General features: G+C 37.3%; 1 protein-coding gene across 3 annotated transcripts in view; it reads right to left on the bottom strand.

Moving 5' to 3' along the window:
- Positions 1–19,757, bottom strand: part of ATF6 (activating transcription factor 6) — a 208,241-nt gene that overhangs the window by 165,948 nt on the left and 22,536 nt on the right. For all 3 annotated transcript variants that reach the window (XM_027868414.1, XM_027868415.1, XM_027868416.1), the window contains one exon: positions 5,090–5,310. In XM_027868414.1, the coding sequence (XP_027724215.1) occupies positions 5,090–5,310 (221 nt within the window). The remainder of the gene's footprint in view (positions 1–5,089; positions 5,311–19,757) is intronic.

The raw sequence follows: 19,757 nt of genomic DNA, 5'->3' as shown, positions 1-19,757 counted from the left end.
CAGAGGACTCATAATGAAACATGCTACCATCCTCAAGATAAAGAGGTAATGGACTCGGAATGCAAATTAAGGCATACATTTTTTTTTTAAATGGCCAATGTGGGAATTTGTTTTGCTTGATTACCCATGCCTGTAACAGGTTTTGGGTTGTTTTTTTTTTTTTCTTTCTCAATAGGGGAGGGTGGGAGGGAGACAATTCAGATCTGAAATAAATAAATAAAATAAAATTGATTTTTTAAAAAGAAATTTAAGCTCATTGTGAGCAGTGATTACCTTACTTTTTATATTTGTGTCCACAGTACCATGCACATACTAATTGTTTAACAACTGTTTCACACATTTATTCACCTACTCATTCATGCCTTTGGTCTTGTGTTTTACCTGCATGGACTTCAGACACCCTTCATCTCTAATCATCCCAAATACCAGATTTCCCTCAAGGTTTCTGGTCACCTAATCTCTGCTTAAAGAACTCAATTCTCAATTCCTCCATAAAATCTTATCCAACCACTAGTCCTAGATTACTTCTCCCTCCTCTAAAATCCCAAGACACTTATTTCCTATACCAGTAAAAAAAAAACCATATAACATACTATACTTTCCACATGCTACTTGCTTATGTATTTACATATCGTCTTATCCCCAATAGAATGTAAGCTGAAGAGTTTTTTTTTTCTTTATAGCCCCAGAGCCTAGAACACATAGGTGTTTAATAAATATTTGCTCAATTGAATTCATGTCAGTCTGGTCCTCCCCACTAGATTATTAGCTTTCCTCTCATAATTTTAATCAATCAGCAAGTATTTATTAAGTGCCTATTATGTGCTCAGCTTCTCACCTGCCCATTTATTCCACGTTAAATTCTCCTGGCTGAATTTTACTGAATTTCCTCAAAACAGAAGCTTCCTCTGGCTTGAACTGGCCTTGTGTGCTCACTAGTTATTGCTGCCAACTAATTATTGCTACTAGGAAACAGAACAGGGCATTGTACATACTTACTCTGTAAAGTTCTATGTACTATATAAAGGTGAGCTATTGTATTATTATTAATTTCAATATTTCAAAAATATGTGTTAGGAGTCACTTGACTAATACAGATCACAATCTTTCTTAATCTCAGTAAATGGTCTCCAGTGCCATCTCCCCATCAGATCATGTTACCCAGACTAGAAATCAAGCCCCAGAGGATTTCATCCCTTCATTTGCAGAATTCTCACCGTAGGGCCCAATATCCTGACTGGTAGTTGCTTCAATCATCCACTACTCCTAGGCCCAGCTTCAGCCATACTTCACTTCACACGCTAGTCATCTCCTCACTAGCCATCATGTTGCCCCATGAGTGCCTTTCCCATATTCCCATCAATTTTCTACCACCACTACTCCCTTTTCCAGTTCTGGAACAATAACAGAATCAACTGGTACTGATCCTTGTGTATGTCAATATGCTTTGCTATGATTCTATTTGCCATTCTTTTAACTTTCCAAACTAACACAACCTTCTATCACCACTGCACCCCCGTAAGTGTTGTCTCCTATTACAAAGTAAACCCTCCAGGGAAGAGAGTATGTTCACTTTTATATTTGTATCCTAAGCACTTAGTATAGCATTAGGCACTTAATAAGTAAGTTTAATTAATGTTTTTTTCATTCATTTATTTATTCTTTGTGTCTATGGCCAAAAAAAAAAAAAATTACCACCTGGTAACCAACCTTCTAGCAATGAAGTTCTCTAAACTTAAGCTGTTCTTCAGATGACAAACCCAGTCCTTCACCAATAGGCCTTACTAAGTTGAGAAGGTACGGCAGGGCCTGAACTTACACAATAAAACAGGGTGCTGGGACAGGACTTGAATAGAGGCCCTTGCATCTAACATGTGCTTAAAATACATTTAAATGAATTATTAATTCCTCTCCTGTGTCACAGAATTTGTATATTTATACAGATGCTTCTAAAGATATCTGGTTTAATCATTTAGAGGAAATAACAGGTTTAGCACAAGTAAGTCTGACACATATAGTTTACATTACTTATGGAAGATCCATGGATGCAGAGCACTCTACTAATTGTTTGGCAGCGTTTGCCAAGCTTAGTATATTCAGAATTCAGTTTATATTTAATAGATTTATTTTAATAAGTGAAAGCTTTGGTTCCTCAAGAAAATTAATCCTAATGAAGGAAAGGGAATAAATACACATGAAAAAAACTAAAGAACAACAGCAATCAAGTAACACGTGTAGATATAACCAAAGTGTTGTCGTTCAGTCGTTTTCAGTCATGTCCGACTCTTCATGACTGCATTTGGAGTTTTCCTGGCAAAGACACTAGAGTGGTTTGCCATTTGCTTCTCCATCTCATTTGACAGAGGGGGAAACTGAGGCAAATAGGGTTAAGTGACTTGCCCAGGGTCACACAGTTAGTTAGTGTCTGAGGCCAGATTTGAGCTCATGAAGATGAGTCTTCCTGTCTCCAGGACTGGCACTATATCTACTGTGCCGCCTAGCAGCCCCATTTAACCAAATACACATTTATAACCAATTATCCCTCCATTAAACTATAAAGGGAGTTACTGTCACATATACTTAATAATAAAGTTTCCTAGAGAAAATGAATGATGAAGAGAAACTATTTCAAATACCTCCTCTGCAAGTCATATACACAGTAAATTCTTTATTATCTGACATGACTGGAGAATGGAGTATTCGGGTTATTTATAATTGCCAAAGAATTAAAATACAATAAAATATACTTGACATTAAAAATATTGAACATAATTTAATCTTTCTTTGATAAAAATCTCCCATAAAGATCTTCCATTTGAAAATAATAGCTATCAGTACTGGAATGGTATGGTCATAAAAGCCTAGAAAATATAAATGGACAGTGCTATAATCTGTTATGTAAATGGCTAAATTTATATAACCCTTGCACTTGTCAGAACAGAAATTCTATGTACAAAGCAGCTGGGGGCACAATGCACAGAACACTAAATCTGGAGTCAAGAAGACCCAAGTTTAAATCCAGCCTCAGTCACTTAATATCTGAGGAACCCTGGGCAAGTAATTTGTTTGCCTTGGTTTCTCCATCTGTAAAATGGGAATAATACTTAGCTCCCAGAGTTGTTGTGAGAATCAAATGACATAATATTTGTAAAGCGCTTTGCAAACCTTAAAGCACTATGTAAATGCTAACTGTAATTCTTATCCATCTTTTCAGTAGCTAGCCAATCAATGAACACACAGTAGGCAATCAATAGATACTTGCTAATTGATTTTCCTCATTTTCACTGAAATAAAAGCTATCTTTCTAGTCTGGAAAGGATACAGGGGTGGATCACACAAGTTTCATTATAAAATTTAGATGGTTTCTTTTTATAGAAAAGTATGTCTGTCTTTGGACTGTTAGGACATCATCATGAGATAATAACTTAGCACTTAGAGTTGGAAGGAACCTCATAGCACCTCTAATCAATTCATTTTGTAGATAAGAAAACTGAAGCTTGGAGAGATGAGCAATTTGCCAAAAGTCACACATGTACTAATCAGCAGAGCCAAGATTCCAACCCAAATCGTCAAATCCAACTGCAGTAGGCTCTCTCCACTCCACTGCCAGAGACCATCTGTTGTACTTTTATTAACTTGATACACACGGATTGAATAAGGTTCTGCTTAATAGTGCCCTAGTCAGTAGAAAATCAAATAACAGTCAGCTATACTATTACACCTACCTTGTGGGCATTAAAATGTGCTTTGTAATATTTAGATCGATGATAGCATAACATACTAAGAATTTTTTATATCCAGTTTTCTTTTAAAGGAACACATTGAATTTGCTTTGGCAAAACAAATTTTAGAAAATCCAGACTGGCATATTCCTTCTCATGCTTCCATCAAATTTATTAGCCAATGAAAGTTAATTATTAGTTAATATAGTGGGGGTGTTTCCACTTCTTTTGTGCATTCTTCAGTGCACAAAAAGTATAAGATAACTGACCATGTGCTCTAACTGGCTAGAAAGAGGTAATACTCAAAACATTTCTGAGATTTAGACATTGTTAAGCAGTTCTCTCTCCACCTCACCCCCCAAAACAACTAAGAAATAGGATGCACTACAGGAAATATCACAAAATACCAAATAATCATAACGGATTACTAATTGATGTAAGGGGTAAGCTATCATTAATGCAGGAATAAGAAGACTCCAGATGACCAAAAAGGATGTTAAATATAAATATTGCTTTAAAAAAAACCCCAAAACTATAGATTCTTATATGAAGAACTGCCAAACAATTTCAATTAGTGAAACCTGAAACTCTTTAAAAGAGATTGTTCTGCATTGTACAAAGTAACAACCACACTGTGCAATGACTAACTTTCATAGACCTAGCTTTTCTCAGCAATGCAAGGATCAAAGACAACTCCAAAAGACTCATGAGGGAAAATGCTATCCACATGCAGAGAAAGAATTCTGAAGTCTGAATGCAGATGGAAGCATGCTATTTGCTCTCTTTCTTTTGTTATTTTATTTTGTTTCTTCTTTCTCGTGGTTCTGCCCATTGGTTCTTATTCTTCTTGACAACATGACTAATGTGAAAATATGTTTATTATGAATGTATATGCAGAGTCTATATCAAATTGCATGCTGTCTTGGGGCAGGAGAAAGGTGAGAAAAGTTAAAACTCAAGATCTTATGGAAGTGAATGTTGAAAACTAAAAATAAATAAATAAATTTTTGAAAAGACATTTTTGGGGAAAAAAGATTGTTCTGGTGAGGGGGAGATGTGCACAAAGTTTACACTTTCATTTTGGATCAAATTATTCCATACTTTTTATAATCTTTTTACTTGGGATTCTAACATAACAGTTTTGTTTTCGCCCTTTATCCAGTTTTCTTTCCACTATGGATTGGATTACATAACTTCAGTATAACCTTTCACTGGATTAGATCCCCAAAACTCCCTTTAGAAGAGATAATGATTTCAGCTAGTGCAGATTAACAGTGAAGATAAACTATGATAAATCTTTTTTAGAACACACCAAAAAATAAAGTAAAAAATATCTGATAGCGAAGCACTTAATGGCTGAAACTCACATCTGAGCCCACACCTCTCGTGGTAGTCTGCAGGATAGGTTTAGCCATGGACAGTTTGCCCGTGACTGGGTTGTTCCCTACAGGGGTTGGTAACACATTCACCACTTGGTTAGGTAGTTGAGTGGTTCCCCTAGTGACAGCAATGACTGGCTGAACAGAAGGCAGAATTCCAGGTGCCTGTAGTTGGACCATGGTCGGCTGAGAGAGCACAACAGGCTGACCTACATTGGGAGAAAAAAAAATCTGAGGTTATATATCCATCATGGAAGAAGTAATATTTCATTTGGTCCATGTATACTAATTTACAAGAACAACAACAAATTACTGGTGTTTGTTTGAGAGGCTGGGAGTTTGAATAAAATCGGCTCCAATTTTCCCTTTTAAAATTAGTTATCATTAAAAGAGTGACTATAGCAATACAATGCTTCTAAATTTGTGTTCCTCCTCAGACCACAAATGTTATTTTCTTTGTATTTCTCTTAGGTACATGACAAAAACTACAGGTTTTTATCTGTGAACTACAGGTATTTATCTATGCATCCTAGATTATTAGCTCCATGAAGGCAGGGGCCATGGCTTATCTACCTTTGTATCTTCTCAAGAGCTTTGTACCAAGTTCTACAAATTCTAAGTCTTTTACAAATGTTTGCTCAATTAATTTGAATGTCTTCTCACCTACACAAAGAGATCAAATTTGTTCATTTAAACCCAGTACAATTTCTCTAAAAGATTGTAATTGCTTCTTTAAACGTGTTACATATTCAAAAGTGCTCTGGATATATTGTTATTGTAAATATCCAATTTCTTCTGCGAAATGCAGAGAATCAATAATTTTAAATCAATGACACCTGCATATATAGCAGTTATCTGACCAGGGAACTATTTTAACTATAAAAGCAGCAAATTTCAAAAATTAAAAACTCCATGAAATGGATCCTCAGGTGAAGCAGAAGAAAAAAACAAACAAACAAAAAAACCACATGTGTGCCAACAGGACCCAATAGTAATAAAAGTTGACAGGATTAACACTATAAAATGATACTACATCTGAAGGCAGTGTGTACCATTAAGTCTAAAGAAGATTAATATAAAACACAGCAGTGGAATTACCAAATTGTATTAAAAATTTTACTTGCCTACTAGGTGATTTCTTTTAGATTTGGTCCACTTTATAGGAAACTGGATTCCAGGGCTAATTTCCACAGCTGATTTAAAATCCATCTGGTAAAATAAGGCTGTTACATTAACAGCTAACTTAAAAAAATTATTTCTAATTTTTTTTCTTTAAACTGTCAGTCGAGGATATTTGACATGGCCCACATAAAGTTCAGCTTAGTATTTCATAAGAACCGAAGAATATTAAAGATTAAAACAATTCTCCAGAACACCTGCTTGGTAGGAACATCTGTCTTCTCTAAAAAAAAATCATTCTCACAAAACCTGAAAGAGGTTCCATCCAGAAACTGAAAAGGACACAATCCCAAAGTAGGTAACTTAGCAAAATCTCAAGGTTTCAAATGGCTTATAAAGGCAGACTAATGATCTGGATACAATTATTGCTTTTTTTCCTTAGAACTACCCAAGATAAATGAGGAAGAAGGAATATCTAAAAACTCCCTCATGATATTTGTAATTCCTACAAGTTAAAAGATTAAATGATCTATAAACACATTTATCTTGTCATTTTTCCTCTCATGACTACATTACTTTAACAAATCAAAAATCTTCAAAATGGAAAAATGACTCATAAACAAATGCAGAAAGATATTTAGTGGACTAAAGATACAAATAAAAAATAATTAAGACATAAAACAATAGGCAAAATAAACAGCATATGACCAAGTGCTGGGTTTTTACTAACTTTAACAAATTCCTGTGGCTGGGTACCATGTGAAGACATAATAGGTCATAATATTAAAAAACCAAGCTGAATACCACCTCACACCTATGAGATTGGCTAATATAACAGAAAAGAAAAATGATACATTTTGGAGAAGATGTGGGAAACTTGGAAGACTAATGCACTGTTTTTGGAATTGTGAACTGATCAACCATTTTGGGGAGCAATTTGGAACTATGCCCAAAGGCCTATAAAACTGTGTATACCCTTTGTTCCAGCAATACCAATAGAAGGTCTGTACCCTAAAGAGATCATAAAAAAGGGAAAAGGACCCACATGTACAAAAATATTTATAGCAGCTCTTTTTGTGGTGGCAAAGAATTAGAAATTGAGTGGATGCCCACCAATTGTGGAATGGCTGAACAAGTTGTGGTATATAAATGTAAAGGAATACAATTGTACTATAAGAAATGATGAGCAGGCAGATATCAGAAAAACCTGGGAAGACTTACATGAACTGATGCTGAATGAAGTGAGCAGAACCAAGAGAACATTATCAGCAACAGCAACACTGTGTGATGATCAACTTTGATAGTCTTAGCTCTTCTCAGTAATACAATGGTCTCACGCAATTCCAAAAGACTGATGATGGAAAATGCTATCCATATGCAAAGAAAGAACTATGGAGTCTGAATGCAGATCAAAACATACTATTTTCACTTTTTTCATTTTTCTTTCTCTTGGTTTTTTCCCTTTTGTTCTGATTCTTCTATCATATGACTAATGTGGAAATATGTTTAATACGATTGTACATATATAACCTATATCAGATTGCTTGCTGTCTTGAGCATGGCGGAGGGAAGGGAAGGAGGGATAAAAAAATTTGGAACTCAAAATCTTCTAAAAGTGAATGCTTAAAACAATCTTTACATGTAATTGGAAAAAATAAAATACTATTAATAAAGTAGAAAAAAAAAAACCAAGGCAAAAATCTGAGAAGAGTATCATAAGTAGCAGTATTACTCAGAATCTGAGGTTAAGTTAGAGTTAAAAGGATTTTAAAGATTCAATAGCATTCAACAGGCATTTGATAGTATTCCAAAAGAATATCTGATATATAAAAAAAGGAAAAAACAGAATATTTGATATACAAAAAGAGAAATAGAATACAAAAAAAAATTCAAAGTAAGGAAAGCATTACTGGTTCTTGTTTCAGCAGTACCACATAAATGAAGTAGTATATGAAATTAAGAAGCAAATAGCTTTGGAATAGATCCCAAGACTCATCATGACAACAATTCACATCAATGCTACTTACATCCACTGCTATGCTGATAAAACTATAACATAGGGGAATGTTAAGGCATGTTTTGGGAGCAAATGTAACTCAATGTTATATGAGGCAAACTGCTGCCTCCTTCACCTTTCATTTATACAAAGTCTCTTCATTCCACAGTGTTCAGCTATATCCCAATGAACTGGCAATTTGAAGCTGGGAACTCTCAGCATGTATGCTCCAGGTATCTCTTCACATCCAAAAGAAAATGGGTTAAATGTTGCCTGTTCTGCTTTCAAAGGAAGAAATCAAAGCTATCAATAGCAGCATGAAAAAATACTCTAAATCACTAATAGAGAATTTAAATTAAAACAATTCTGAGAGTTCACCTCATATCCATCAGACTGGCAAAATGGACAAAAATGGAAAATAACGAATGTAGGAGGGGCTGAGGAAAGACATGCTGAAGAAGTTATGAACTGGTCCAACTATTACAGAAAGCATTATCAAACTATACCCCAAAGGTCACTGAACTGTGTACACCCTTTGATAGAGCAATACCAGCATGAGCAACGCTCCAAAGAAATCACAGAAAGAGGGAAATGGTCCAATTTACAAAGATATTTATAGCAATTCTTTTTTGTGATGGAAAAAAAAACTGAGAATAAAGGGGGTACCCATCAACTTGGGGAATGGCTAAAAAAATTATGGTATACGGATGTGATGAGATTTCTTCTGTGCCATAAGAAATAAATGAAGAGGATAGTTTCAGAGAAAGCTGGGAAGACTTGCATGGAACTGATACAGAGTGAAGTGGGTACAGGTTAACAATTTATACAATTGCAACAATATCTTAAAGAAAAACAACTTTGAAAGACTTAAGAACTCTAACCAATACAATGACCAACCACAATTCCAGAGAAGAAGTAATTAATTAATCATGCTATCCAACTCCTGGCAGAGAAGTGATGGTCTCAGTGTACAGAAGAAGACACAGTTTTAGATGTAAACAATGAGATGATTTGTTTTGCTTGAATTTGTTATGCCTATTTATCATAATGGTTTGTTTTTCTTTTTCAATAGGGAGGGAGTAGGAAAGAGGAGGAGAAAATAAATTTTTGTTAACTGGAAAAATAAAATTTAATTTTAAAAATATTAAAGAATCAATCTTTTAAAAAATGCTGCTTATTCCAATTTCTGCACCTCATAACAGTAAAACATAATGGGATATCTAAGTGACTTCCCAAACACCTGGGACCACAAATTCACAAATCACATGATCTTATGATTTGTAGGCATCAGACAAAACTGGCTATTTGACTGATGCTATTCATAATGAAGAATCTTCGGAGTCACCAGGTAAAAATGGTAAATAAGAGTCTCTTTAATTTCCATATCTATATCAAAATATCCTGATTAGTCTCCCAGCCAACTGCCCTCTTGAAAGACTACTGCTGGGTTCCCTCATACATCAGGCCAATAACATCTGCATGATCATGGAAAAGTCACAACCTCTTAGGAGCTCTCATTCCCCCTCTATAAGATGAAAGAGCTAAACTAGGTAACTTATCTCAAAGGTAAGGTTTGATGGTCTGTAAGTTTCATCTTTTAAATTTTGCTCAAACCAAAAATGAATCAATTAACCAATATTCACCAAGCGCACAAAGATGTTCTAAGCACTATGTTAGGCACAAAGGAGTATAAAAGGCTGTATAAGAAACAGCCCCTATCGCTAAGGAGCTAAAAATCTATCAGAATATGAAAACACATATACACATGAGCAGATAATTAACAAATCAATAAATGATAAAATTCAAATGAGTTGAACCAGAAAGGTCAGTTCAGCAAAAAGTTCAGAGGAAGGGGAAAATTTGAACTGGGAAGGTCAGGAAAAAGCTTTTGGAAGGATATGGGACTAGGACTAACTCTTGCATTATGTGCAAGATTTGGATAAAGATGGTATTTTAGGGAAAGAGAATGAGTCATAAAGACTAGGTAGGATTTCAAGAGGCAGTGATAAGGGAGAAGGCACTCCAGGAATAAGGAATGGTATAAGCAGAGGCACAGGGCCAATGAACGCAAAGTTCACTCGTGAAGATTTCCTAAATATGGTGAGATCTTCCAGCTGCTCCCATTTAAAGATGATACCAAGCTGACTGCACTAAGAATATTACAGGGTCTCTTCAATGAAATTAATGATTTTTCAAGAGAATGATCTAATAATTAGAGAACATTGTGATGCAGAGGAAAGAGTACAGTATGTACAGTGGAAATTCAAGAAAATTCTAAGTTTCAAATACTGACTCTGCCACTTACTACCTCCTATTTTACACTGAGTAGTTCTAGGAAAAAAGAGACTGATAAATACATTCCTCAGTTTTTTGAGGCTCCAAATATGCCAAAAGGTTATCCTATATCTCTTTGGCCCTTTGTAGCAACACTCCTTGAAAAGGCTGTCCACAGTAGGTGCCTCCACTTTTTCTCCTCTCATTCCTCTTAACCCCTTACAATCCAACTTCTGACCTTATCATTCCACTGAAACAGCTCTCTCCAAAGTAAGTTACTAATGATCTTTTTTGGAGGGGGGGGGGGCAAGCAAGGCAATTGGAGTTAAGTGACTTGCCCAGGGTCACACAGCTAGTAAGTGTCAAGTGTTTGAGGCCAGATTTGAACTCAGGTCCTCCTGACTCCAGGGCCAGTGCTCCATCCACTGAGCCACCTAGCTGCCCCTCTAATGATCTCTTAGTTGCCAAATCCAATGGACTTTTTCTCTATCCTCAAATGCCTTGGCCCCTCTAGAGCCTTTGACACTGTTGATCACTTTCTCCTTTTTCATACCGTCTTCTAAGTTTTCAGAATACCACCCTTTTGTAGTTTTCCTCCTACCTATCTATTTCTTCTCTGTTTCCCTTGCTGGATCCTCCTCCAGGTTGCACCCTCAAACTGTGCCCCTCAGTGTTTTGTCATGGGCCTTCTTCTCTTCCTCCTCTTTACTACTTCTCTTGGTGATCTTATCAGCTACAACGGATTTAATTGCCATCATTATACTAATGATTCTCCAATCTACCTATCCTGCCCCAATTCTACGCTGGCCTCCAAGCTCACATTTCCAATTGTCTTTCAGATATCTTGGATTGGATGCCCACCAGACATCTTAAACTCAATATAACCAAAACAAAACTCATTATCTTTCTTCTTAAACTGCCCCCCCACTACCTTTTCCATTTCTATAGATCATCCTAATACTAGAGAATCCTTCCATTCTCTTAATCCCCTAGACTTACAACCTAGGAGTCATCCTGGATTCCTCACTATCTCTTACCCCACATAGCCAATCTGTTGCCAAGGCTTGTCAATTTCACCTTTGCAGCATCTCTTGAATATACCCCCTTTTGTCCTCTGGAGACACTGTCAACCACTCTAATGCAGACTCTCATCACCTCACATCTGGATTACTGCAATAGCTGGCTGGTGGATCAATCTCCCTGCCTCAAAAGTCTCTTCTCACTCCAATCCATTCTCCTTTCTGTCACCAAAGTTATTTCCAAAAGCACAGGTTCAATTATGTCACACCGCCCCCCACCCACCCACTCAACAAAGTCCAGTGGCTCCCTATCACCTCCAGGATCAAATACAAAATGCTCTGTTTGGCATTCAAAGCCCTTCCTAACCTAGCTTCCTCTGACTTTACACTTCATTCCCCAACACGTACTCTTCGATCTAGGAAAACTAAACTCCTGGCTATTCCACAAATAAGATATTCCACCTCTTAGACAGAAACATTCTCTGGCTATCCCCCACATCTGGAATGCTTTTGCTCCTACACTCCAACTACTGACCTCCTGGACTTCCTTCATGTCCCAACTAAAATCTCATCTTATACTGGAAGCCTTCCCCAATCCCTCTTAATTCTAGTGCCCTCCCTCTGTTAATTATTTCCTATTTCTTCTGTGTATATAGCTTGCTTTGCATATATATATGTTTGAATGTGATCTCCCTCATTAAACTGTAATCTTCTTGAGAGCACGGACTGTCTTTTGCCTCTTTTTGATCCCTAGCGCTTAGCACAGTACCTGGCACATAGAAGGAGTTTAATAAATGTTTAATAGCAAATGCCAAGCAATCACTTAAGAACACTGCCATTGGAATATGAAAATAATAGCTTTTACAGACTATCCAGGGCACAGCAGATATATCACAGAGTTATGTGCTGGAGGCCATGATTTGGCCTAAGTGTAAAAATCATGCAATAGCAAAGCCCTATGGTAATGAAGTCATTTAAATAGAAAATTGATGCATTTAATTAACTCTACACTGGGAGAGAAGGCATTAAAAACATACTCTCTCACCTTATGCCCCTGTTACTCATGGTATATGGTTTAAGGCCTAACAATTTTTGGTTTGGTAATTTGTTTAAGACTAAGCAATTATTAATTATCACTCTTTTCAGTGAGCACTTACTTTCTCAGATTTAGCTTCCTTGGATTTATTTGAGATATACCAAGACCTGGTCATAACATGGCTTGTACAGGATATTAATGGTTCAGAAAAACTTCCTTTTTTCAGTGTGATTACACCCTCCTTTAGTGCTAGAAGGACATTAAATGACAGTGTTTATTTATTCCTCTATCAGAGTATTTGTCCAGTGCCTCCTCACAGCATGGTAGTCACCACAGGTTCTCAAAAGTTATGCCAGTTGAGCAGTCTCTAACAGATCCTATATCAAACTAAAAAGGTTTTGAGTACAGACCCAGTTACACAGGATGTGTCTGTCTGTTGTCTGAAGACCAGTCTAGCTGAGAGTATTCATGAAATCATCTACTAGGCAGAAGTTCTTAACCTTTTTTTGGCTCCTTTCAGCATTTTGGTAAAGCCTACTGATACTTTCTCAGAATAACTTTTTAAAATTCATAATTGATAGAAAAAAAACAATAATAAAATTAATCTCCAAGAACAAAAAATCCAGAATATCAAGGGAACTAATGAAAAGAAACGCAAGGGAAGGTGGCCTAGTTGTAACAAATCTTAAATTGTATTATAAAGCAGCAATCATCAAAACTACTTGGTACTGGCTAAGAAACAGAGTGGTGGATCAGTGGAATAGGTTAGGTATGTAAGACACAACAGTCAATGACTATACTAATCTACTATTTGATAAAATCCCAAAACTCCAGTTTCTGGGATAAGAAATCACTACTTAGCAAAAACTGCTGGGAAAACTGGAAAAATGTATGGTAGAAACTGGGCATAGACCAACATCGTACATCCTATACCAAAATAAAGTCAAAATAGGCACGTGGTTTAGATATAAAGATTGATACTACAAGCAAACTAGAAGAGCAAGCAATAGTTTACCTTTCAGATCTATGGAGAAGAGAAGAATTTATAACCAAAGAAGAGACAGAGAACATTATGAAATGCAAAATGGACAATTTTGATTACATTAAATTGAAAAGTTTTTGCACAAATAAAGGCAATGCATCCAAGATTAGGAGGGAAGCAGAAAACTGGGAAAGAATTTTTACACCCAGTGTCTCTGATAAAGGCCTCATTTCTAAAATATATAGAGAACTGAGTCAAATTTATAAGAATACAAGTCATTCCCCAACTGATAAATGGTCAAAGGGTAAGAACAGGCAGTTTTCAGAGGAAGAAACTAAAGCTATCCATAGTCATATGAAAAAATGTTCTAAATTACTACTAATTAGAGAAATGCAAATCAAAACAACTCTGAGGAACCACATCACACCTATGAGATTGGCTAACATGACAAAACAGGACAATGATAAATGTTGGAGAAGATGTGGGAAAATTGGAACACTAAGACATTGTTGGTGGAGTTGTGAACTGATCCAACCATTTTGGAGAGCAATTTGGAATGATGCCCAAAGGGATATAAAATTATGGATATCCTTTGACCCAGCAATATCACTTCTAGATCTGTATCCTAAAGAGATCATAAAAACGGGAAAAGGACCCATATATACAAAAATATTTACAGTAGCTCTTTTTGTGGTGGCCAAAAATTGGAAATTGAGGGGATGCCCATCAATTGGGGAATGGCTGAACAAGTTGTAGAATATGAATGTAATGGAATATTATTGTGCTATGAGAAATAATGAGCAGGCAGAATTAAACAAAACAAAACAAAACAAAACTCGGAAAGACTTACATGAACTGATGCAGAATGAAATGAGCAGAACCAGGAGAACACTGTACACAGTAACAGCCATATTATGGGATGACTGACTTTCATAGACTTGGTTCTTCACAGCAATGCGAGAATCTAAGACAACTCCAAAAGACTCACAATGGAAATTTCTATCCACACCCAGAGAAAGAAATATAGACTCTGAATGCAGATCGAAGCACACTATTTGCTCTCCTTTTCCTTTGTTGTTTTGTTTTCTTGCTTCACTCTAGTGGTTCCTCCCATAAGTTCTAATTGTTCTTTACTTCATGATGAGCGGGAAAATGCTTAACATGTATATGTAGATCCTCTATCAGATTGTATGCCGTCTTGGTCGCGGAGGGGGGAATCTAAAACTCAAAATCTTGGGGGGGGGGGCAGAGCCAAGATGGCAGAGTGAAAGCAGTGACTTGCTTGAGCTCTCCCCCAAACCCCTCCAAATACCTATAAAAAATGACTCTAAACAAATTCTAAAGCAGCAGAACCCACAAAAAGACAGAGGGAAACATATTTCCAGCCCAAGACAACCTGGATGGTTGATCAGAAAGGTATATTGCACTGGGCTGGGAGAGGAGTGTAGTTTGGCGTGGGCATGCAGGCCACAGAGGACTGAATCGCCCACAGCTGTGGCAGTTTCCAGACCTCTCAACCCACAAACGCCAAAGACAACTTAGAAGGTCAGTGGGAAAAGTCTGTCTCCAAGGTAAGAGAGAAGCCCAGTGGAGTTCCACCCCATTCCCCAAGCTTGGCCCCGGGGGCGGCAGCTGCCTCCTGAGCTTCTGGCCCACAGACTGAGGGGGAATCGAGTGGCTGATCAGAGGGGGACTGCAAGGATCTCTTTGCTGAGGCAGGAATCTCTCGCTCTGCCCATGCTTGGATCTGGGTCACAGTTCTGAGGGGCAGTCCTGGGGCGAGGAGTGATGGCCTGGTGGAGCTTGTAGTGGCGGTGGAGAGGAAATCCTCCTCACAATTCCAAGACAGAAAAGAGTACGTGTGATCACTCATAGGCCAGAGTACAGGCCAGGAAAGGAGTACACGCTTCGCCCTTGATCATAGCACCTTGGAAGAACTGAAAATTTATGGGTCCCTAGAAGTATCTCTGAAAACAGCTGTACAAACCCCCGAAGCTTGGGACAGTATATTCTCCACATTGGAAGCAGACCTCTACCTTAATAAAGAGTTTATAACTCAAGTAATTGGCTGGGATCATGAGCAAACCTCACAAGAAGTGTCAGACCATAGAATCTTTTTTTGGTAACAAAGATGATCAAAACATACAACCAGAAGAAGACAACAAAGTCAAAGCTCCTACATCCAAAGCCTCCAAGAAAAATATGAATCAGTCCCAGGCCTTGGAAGAGCTCAAAAAGGATTTTGAGAAGCAAGTAAGAGAAGTAGAGGAAAAACTGGGAAGGGAAATCAGAGTGATGCAAGAAAATCATGAAAAACAGGTCAACAGTTTGCTAAAGGAGACCCAAAAAAAACTGAAGAAAATAACACCTTAAAAAATAGCCTAACTCAAATGGCAAAAGAGGTCCAAAAAGCTAATGAGGAGAAGAATGCCCTAAAAAACAAAATTGGTCAAATGGAAAAGGAAGTCCAAAAGATTACTGAAGAAAAAAAACAAAATTGGTCAAATGGAAAAGGAAGTCCAAAAGATTACTGAAGAAAATACTTCCTTAAAAATTAGAATAGAGCAATTGGAAGCTAGTGACTTTATGAGAAATCAAAATCTTATGGAAGTGAATGTCGAAAACTAAAATTAAATAAATTAATTATCAAAAAAATAAAATTCATAATTAAAGGAAATGTTAAATTTCAATTAAACATTAGTGAAAATGAAGATATAATTTTTCCCCATCCAAATTCACAGGCCCCTTGAAACAGATCCACAGACTCCTAGGTGTCCGTGGACCCCATGTTAAAAACTGTGGCACTAAGGTATGGAAGAGTTTTCTTCTGTACTAATACAGGGCCATCAACACAGGGATAAAAGTAAAAGTATTAATTTGCTGCACAAGCCATGTTATGACTCTGTCCTACTATATCTTAAATAAATCCAACAAAGCTAAATCCAAAAAAGGAGTGATAACTGGGTCTGCCAAAATTTGCTTAAATATTTGACAACTCACTCTCACATAGCACCTTAACATTTACAAAATGAATTCCTCACAATAATCCTGTAAGGATGGCAACATGAGTGCTATTCTTCATATTTTACAGATGAGGAACCTGACACTCAGAGATGTTAGGGGACTCAGGATCATACAACAATCTCAGATTTAGAGACTGTAGAGATCACACCCAAACTCTTTATTTTGCAGATGAGGAAATCGAAGAGCAAAGAAAGGAAGCAAAATTGCCCAGGGTCCCACCAAGAGTGAGCGACAAAGGGAAGGAGAACTGGTCCTTAGACTCCCAAACCCACAGCACTTTCCCCGGCAACCATAATGTCAACATTACACAGCTATCTGACTCTGATGAAAGCACAATGCTGAGCAATGGGCTTCAATGGGCTCTCTATGGTAATGCTTTCTCCAGCTAGATGGTGACCAAAAAATTTTTTGTTTTTCTCTAAAAACTAATTCATCTGTTCATATAGCTACTCTGAGTATGTCAGGCCATCTGCTGGACAACACAGGCAATACACACACATTTCACTGAGATTCTAGCACACTTCCATCTAGTAGCAAGAGGCCTGAAATTTTAATTTTATAATTGAAGAAACTAAGGTCCAAAAAGTTTAAAAGAAGTCTTCATTAAGTGTTGGCAGAGAAGGGTCCAAAACTGCGATGTCTGTGCTCATTCACAGACTCAGAAGAGCCTGGACCTAAACCCAGAAGGTACCTCAGGGCATCTAATCCAACCCACAAAGTGCAAGGCTCAGCAAACTGTCAAGGGACACAGCTCGTGATGGGCTTTGCTGGGCCCTACAACTCCAAGGTCTCTGCTCTTTCCACTGAACCACACTGCCTCCTCAGACTATGAAAAATCAATTTGCTACACCCGCACACACAACATGCACAACATGCACATGCACATATGCACAAGCACACATGTGCACACAATGTACACACAAACACACATACACACAATATGCACAACACATATAAGCACAACAATGTAGCACATGTGCATGTGTGTGCATGCAACATACATGCACACACATGCACGTGCACCTAAGCTCATGCATATGTACATGACTGCATACACACAAGCACTACACAGATATGGACACACACAAACACACACATATGCACCCACTATGTAGGTATATACACATACTTTAAAGTCTCACCTGAGAGATTACAAATTCAAGGGGCTGAAGCCTCAAAAGAAAGGCAAGCAGTGAGGTGCAGGGAGAGTTCCTAGGATCACACCTTTCAAGCTGCAAGGGACCTTAGAAATCACTGATTCCAACTTCCCTCATTTTACATATGAGGAAACTGAGGTTAAGAAAGGTGACAGTACTTTCCCAGAGTCACCCAAGATAATAAATGCCCAAGGCATAATTTAAACCCAAGTCTCCTTGAAATCATATCCCATGCTCAATCCACTATGTCACAAAGCCTCAAAAGAACTGGACTTGGGGTGAGGCAAGCTCTGTTTGAATTTCACCTGTGATGCTTAATAGCTATGACCACAAGCAAATCATCTTCTCTCTCTAAGGCTCACTTTCTTCATCATCGGTACAGTGGTGATTCATTATTCCTTCAGCAAGCAATTACTAAGTACCAACTCTGTGCCAAACACTAAGCTAGGCACTGAGGTTACAAACACCAAAACAAGACAGTCTCTGCCCTCCAGTAGCTTATAGTCTGTTAGGTAGATAAATATCTGTAATGCTTATATCAGAGATGTTGAGAGGATTAAATGACATTAAAAGTGCTTCGCAACCTTTTTAGTGTCATATAAATTGTATTTGTTATTGTTGTTGTTGGTGTTGTAGTTGTTGTTTTGGTCAAGAAAGTTTCCTAGGTTTCATTTTCATTTCTAATGGGATTTATCAAATGTCAAATAGCCTCCATTTAAAGCCTCCTCTCATGACTGACCTTGGCAATGGAGGTCAGATAACAATGGATTCCTGAAGGCTATATCCTCAAATCAGTAGATATGGTAGATTCTACCAATCTGGAAAGCCTCAAGTATGGGCTTAGCTACAGACTGTCTCTGCAGACTACAACAGTTCAGAGAAGCTCACTGCCAAAAGGTTAACCACTAAGTGAGACAATTTTTTTTTTCAGACAAATAAAATCATGAAAAAATCTACTAAAGTGTTTTGGAGTTCAGATTTACAATTGGTAGAGGTTACTCACACTAAGAAAATAGAGATCTTTGAAGTAAATATTCAAAAGCCCCAGAGTCATGTTTCTCCACAGGTATAACTTGAAAATAAAACAACCGGATAAAGAATTGGGAAACTTGGATTTCTGTCTGACACTGAAAACAAGTCATCAAGGCATATATTCCCAATTTACCTCTTTCCTCAGAATGACATCTTATAAAGATTTATAGGAAACAAACATTATTATCTGTTAGCCACCTCGGATACCATTAAAAATCATTTTTATTACTATAAATATCATGATTACTTTACTCTATCCCTAAATAGCCATGTGTAAACTACAGAATGCTAAAAATAAGGACAATTTTGTTTTTGTGCTTAGTTGCAAAAGTCGCCTCATATATCTCACAAAGCCCTGTCCTTTAAAATGGCTTCAAAGGCCTGCTTGTTAAGACAAATCTTATTGTCTTCTAGCCATATCCATAGGTTCTCACAGTGTGCAATGCCACCCTCTGAAGGGGGCTCTGGAACGAATGCGGGTGGTGGTAGTAGCCTTGGGTGCAACTGGAGGGCATTGAATAAAAATAAAGGAGCAGTGGGAGCATAAGGAAAGAAGAGAAGATAATAAACACACAAAATGCAAGTTATAACCAATCAGTGGTCAAGTCCACTGACAGTTCTTAACAAGCAAGTGTTGGCAGGCAAGCGTGTTGTGCATTGTTGAGAAGTCCATCATGCATCAGCAGGTATATGTGCATGTAAAGACTTGTTTACAATACAATACTATATGGTTACATGATGCAATATTGCATTATCAAAATTTCAACACCAGCAAAACCCCACAAATTTACAATAAATTATTAAATTTAAGATGCGTCATTTTTAGGGGCAGCTAGGAGGCACAGTAGATAGAGCACCGGCCCTGTAGTCAGGAGGACCTGAGTTCAAATCCGGTCTCAGACCAAACACTTGACATGTACTAGCTGTGTGACCTTGGGCAAGTCACTTAATCCCGACTGCCTCACCAAAAAAAAGGTGCGTCATTTTTTAAAAATATATTTTATATTTTTTTTGGAA

The sequence above is a fragment of the Vombatus ursinus genome, unplaced genomic scaffold, assembly GCF_900497805.2.
Source record: "Vombatus ursinus unplaced genomic scaffold, bare-nosed wombat genome assembly UNPS02014789.1, whole genome shotgun sequence".
NCBI classification, from domain to species: domain Eukaryota; kingdom Metazoa; phylum Chordata; class Mammalia; order Diprotodontia; family Vombatidae; genus Vombatus; species Vombatus ursinus.
Note: the sequence above shows the minus strand (reverse complement) of the source record. Positions and strands in the feature narration are given on the sequence as shown.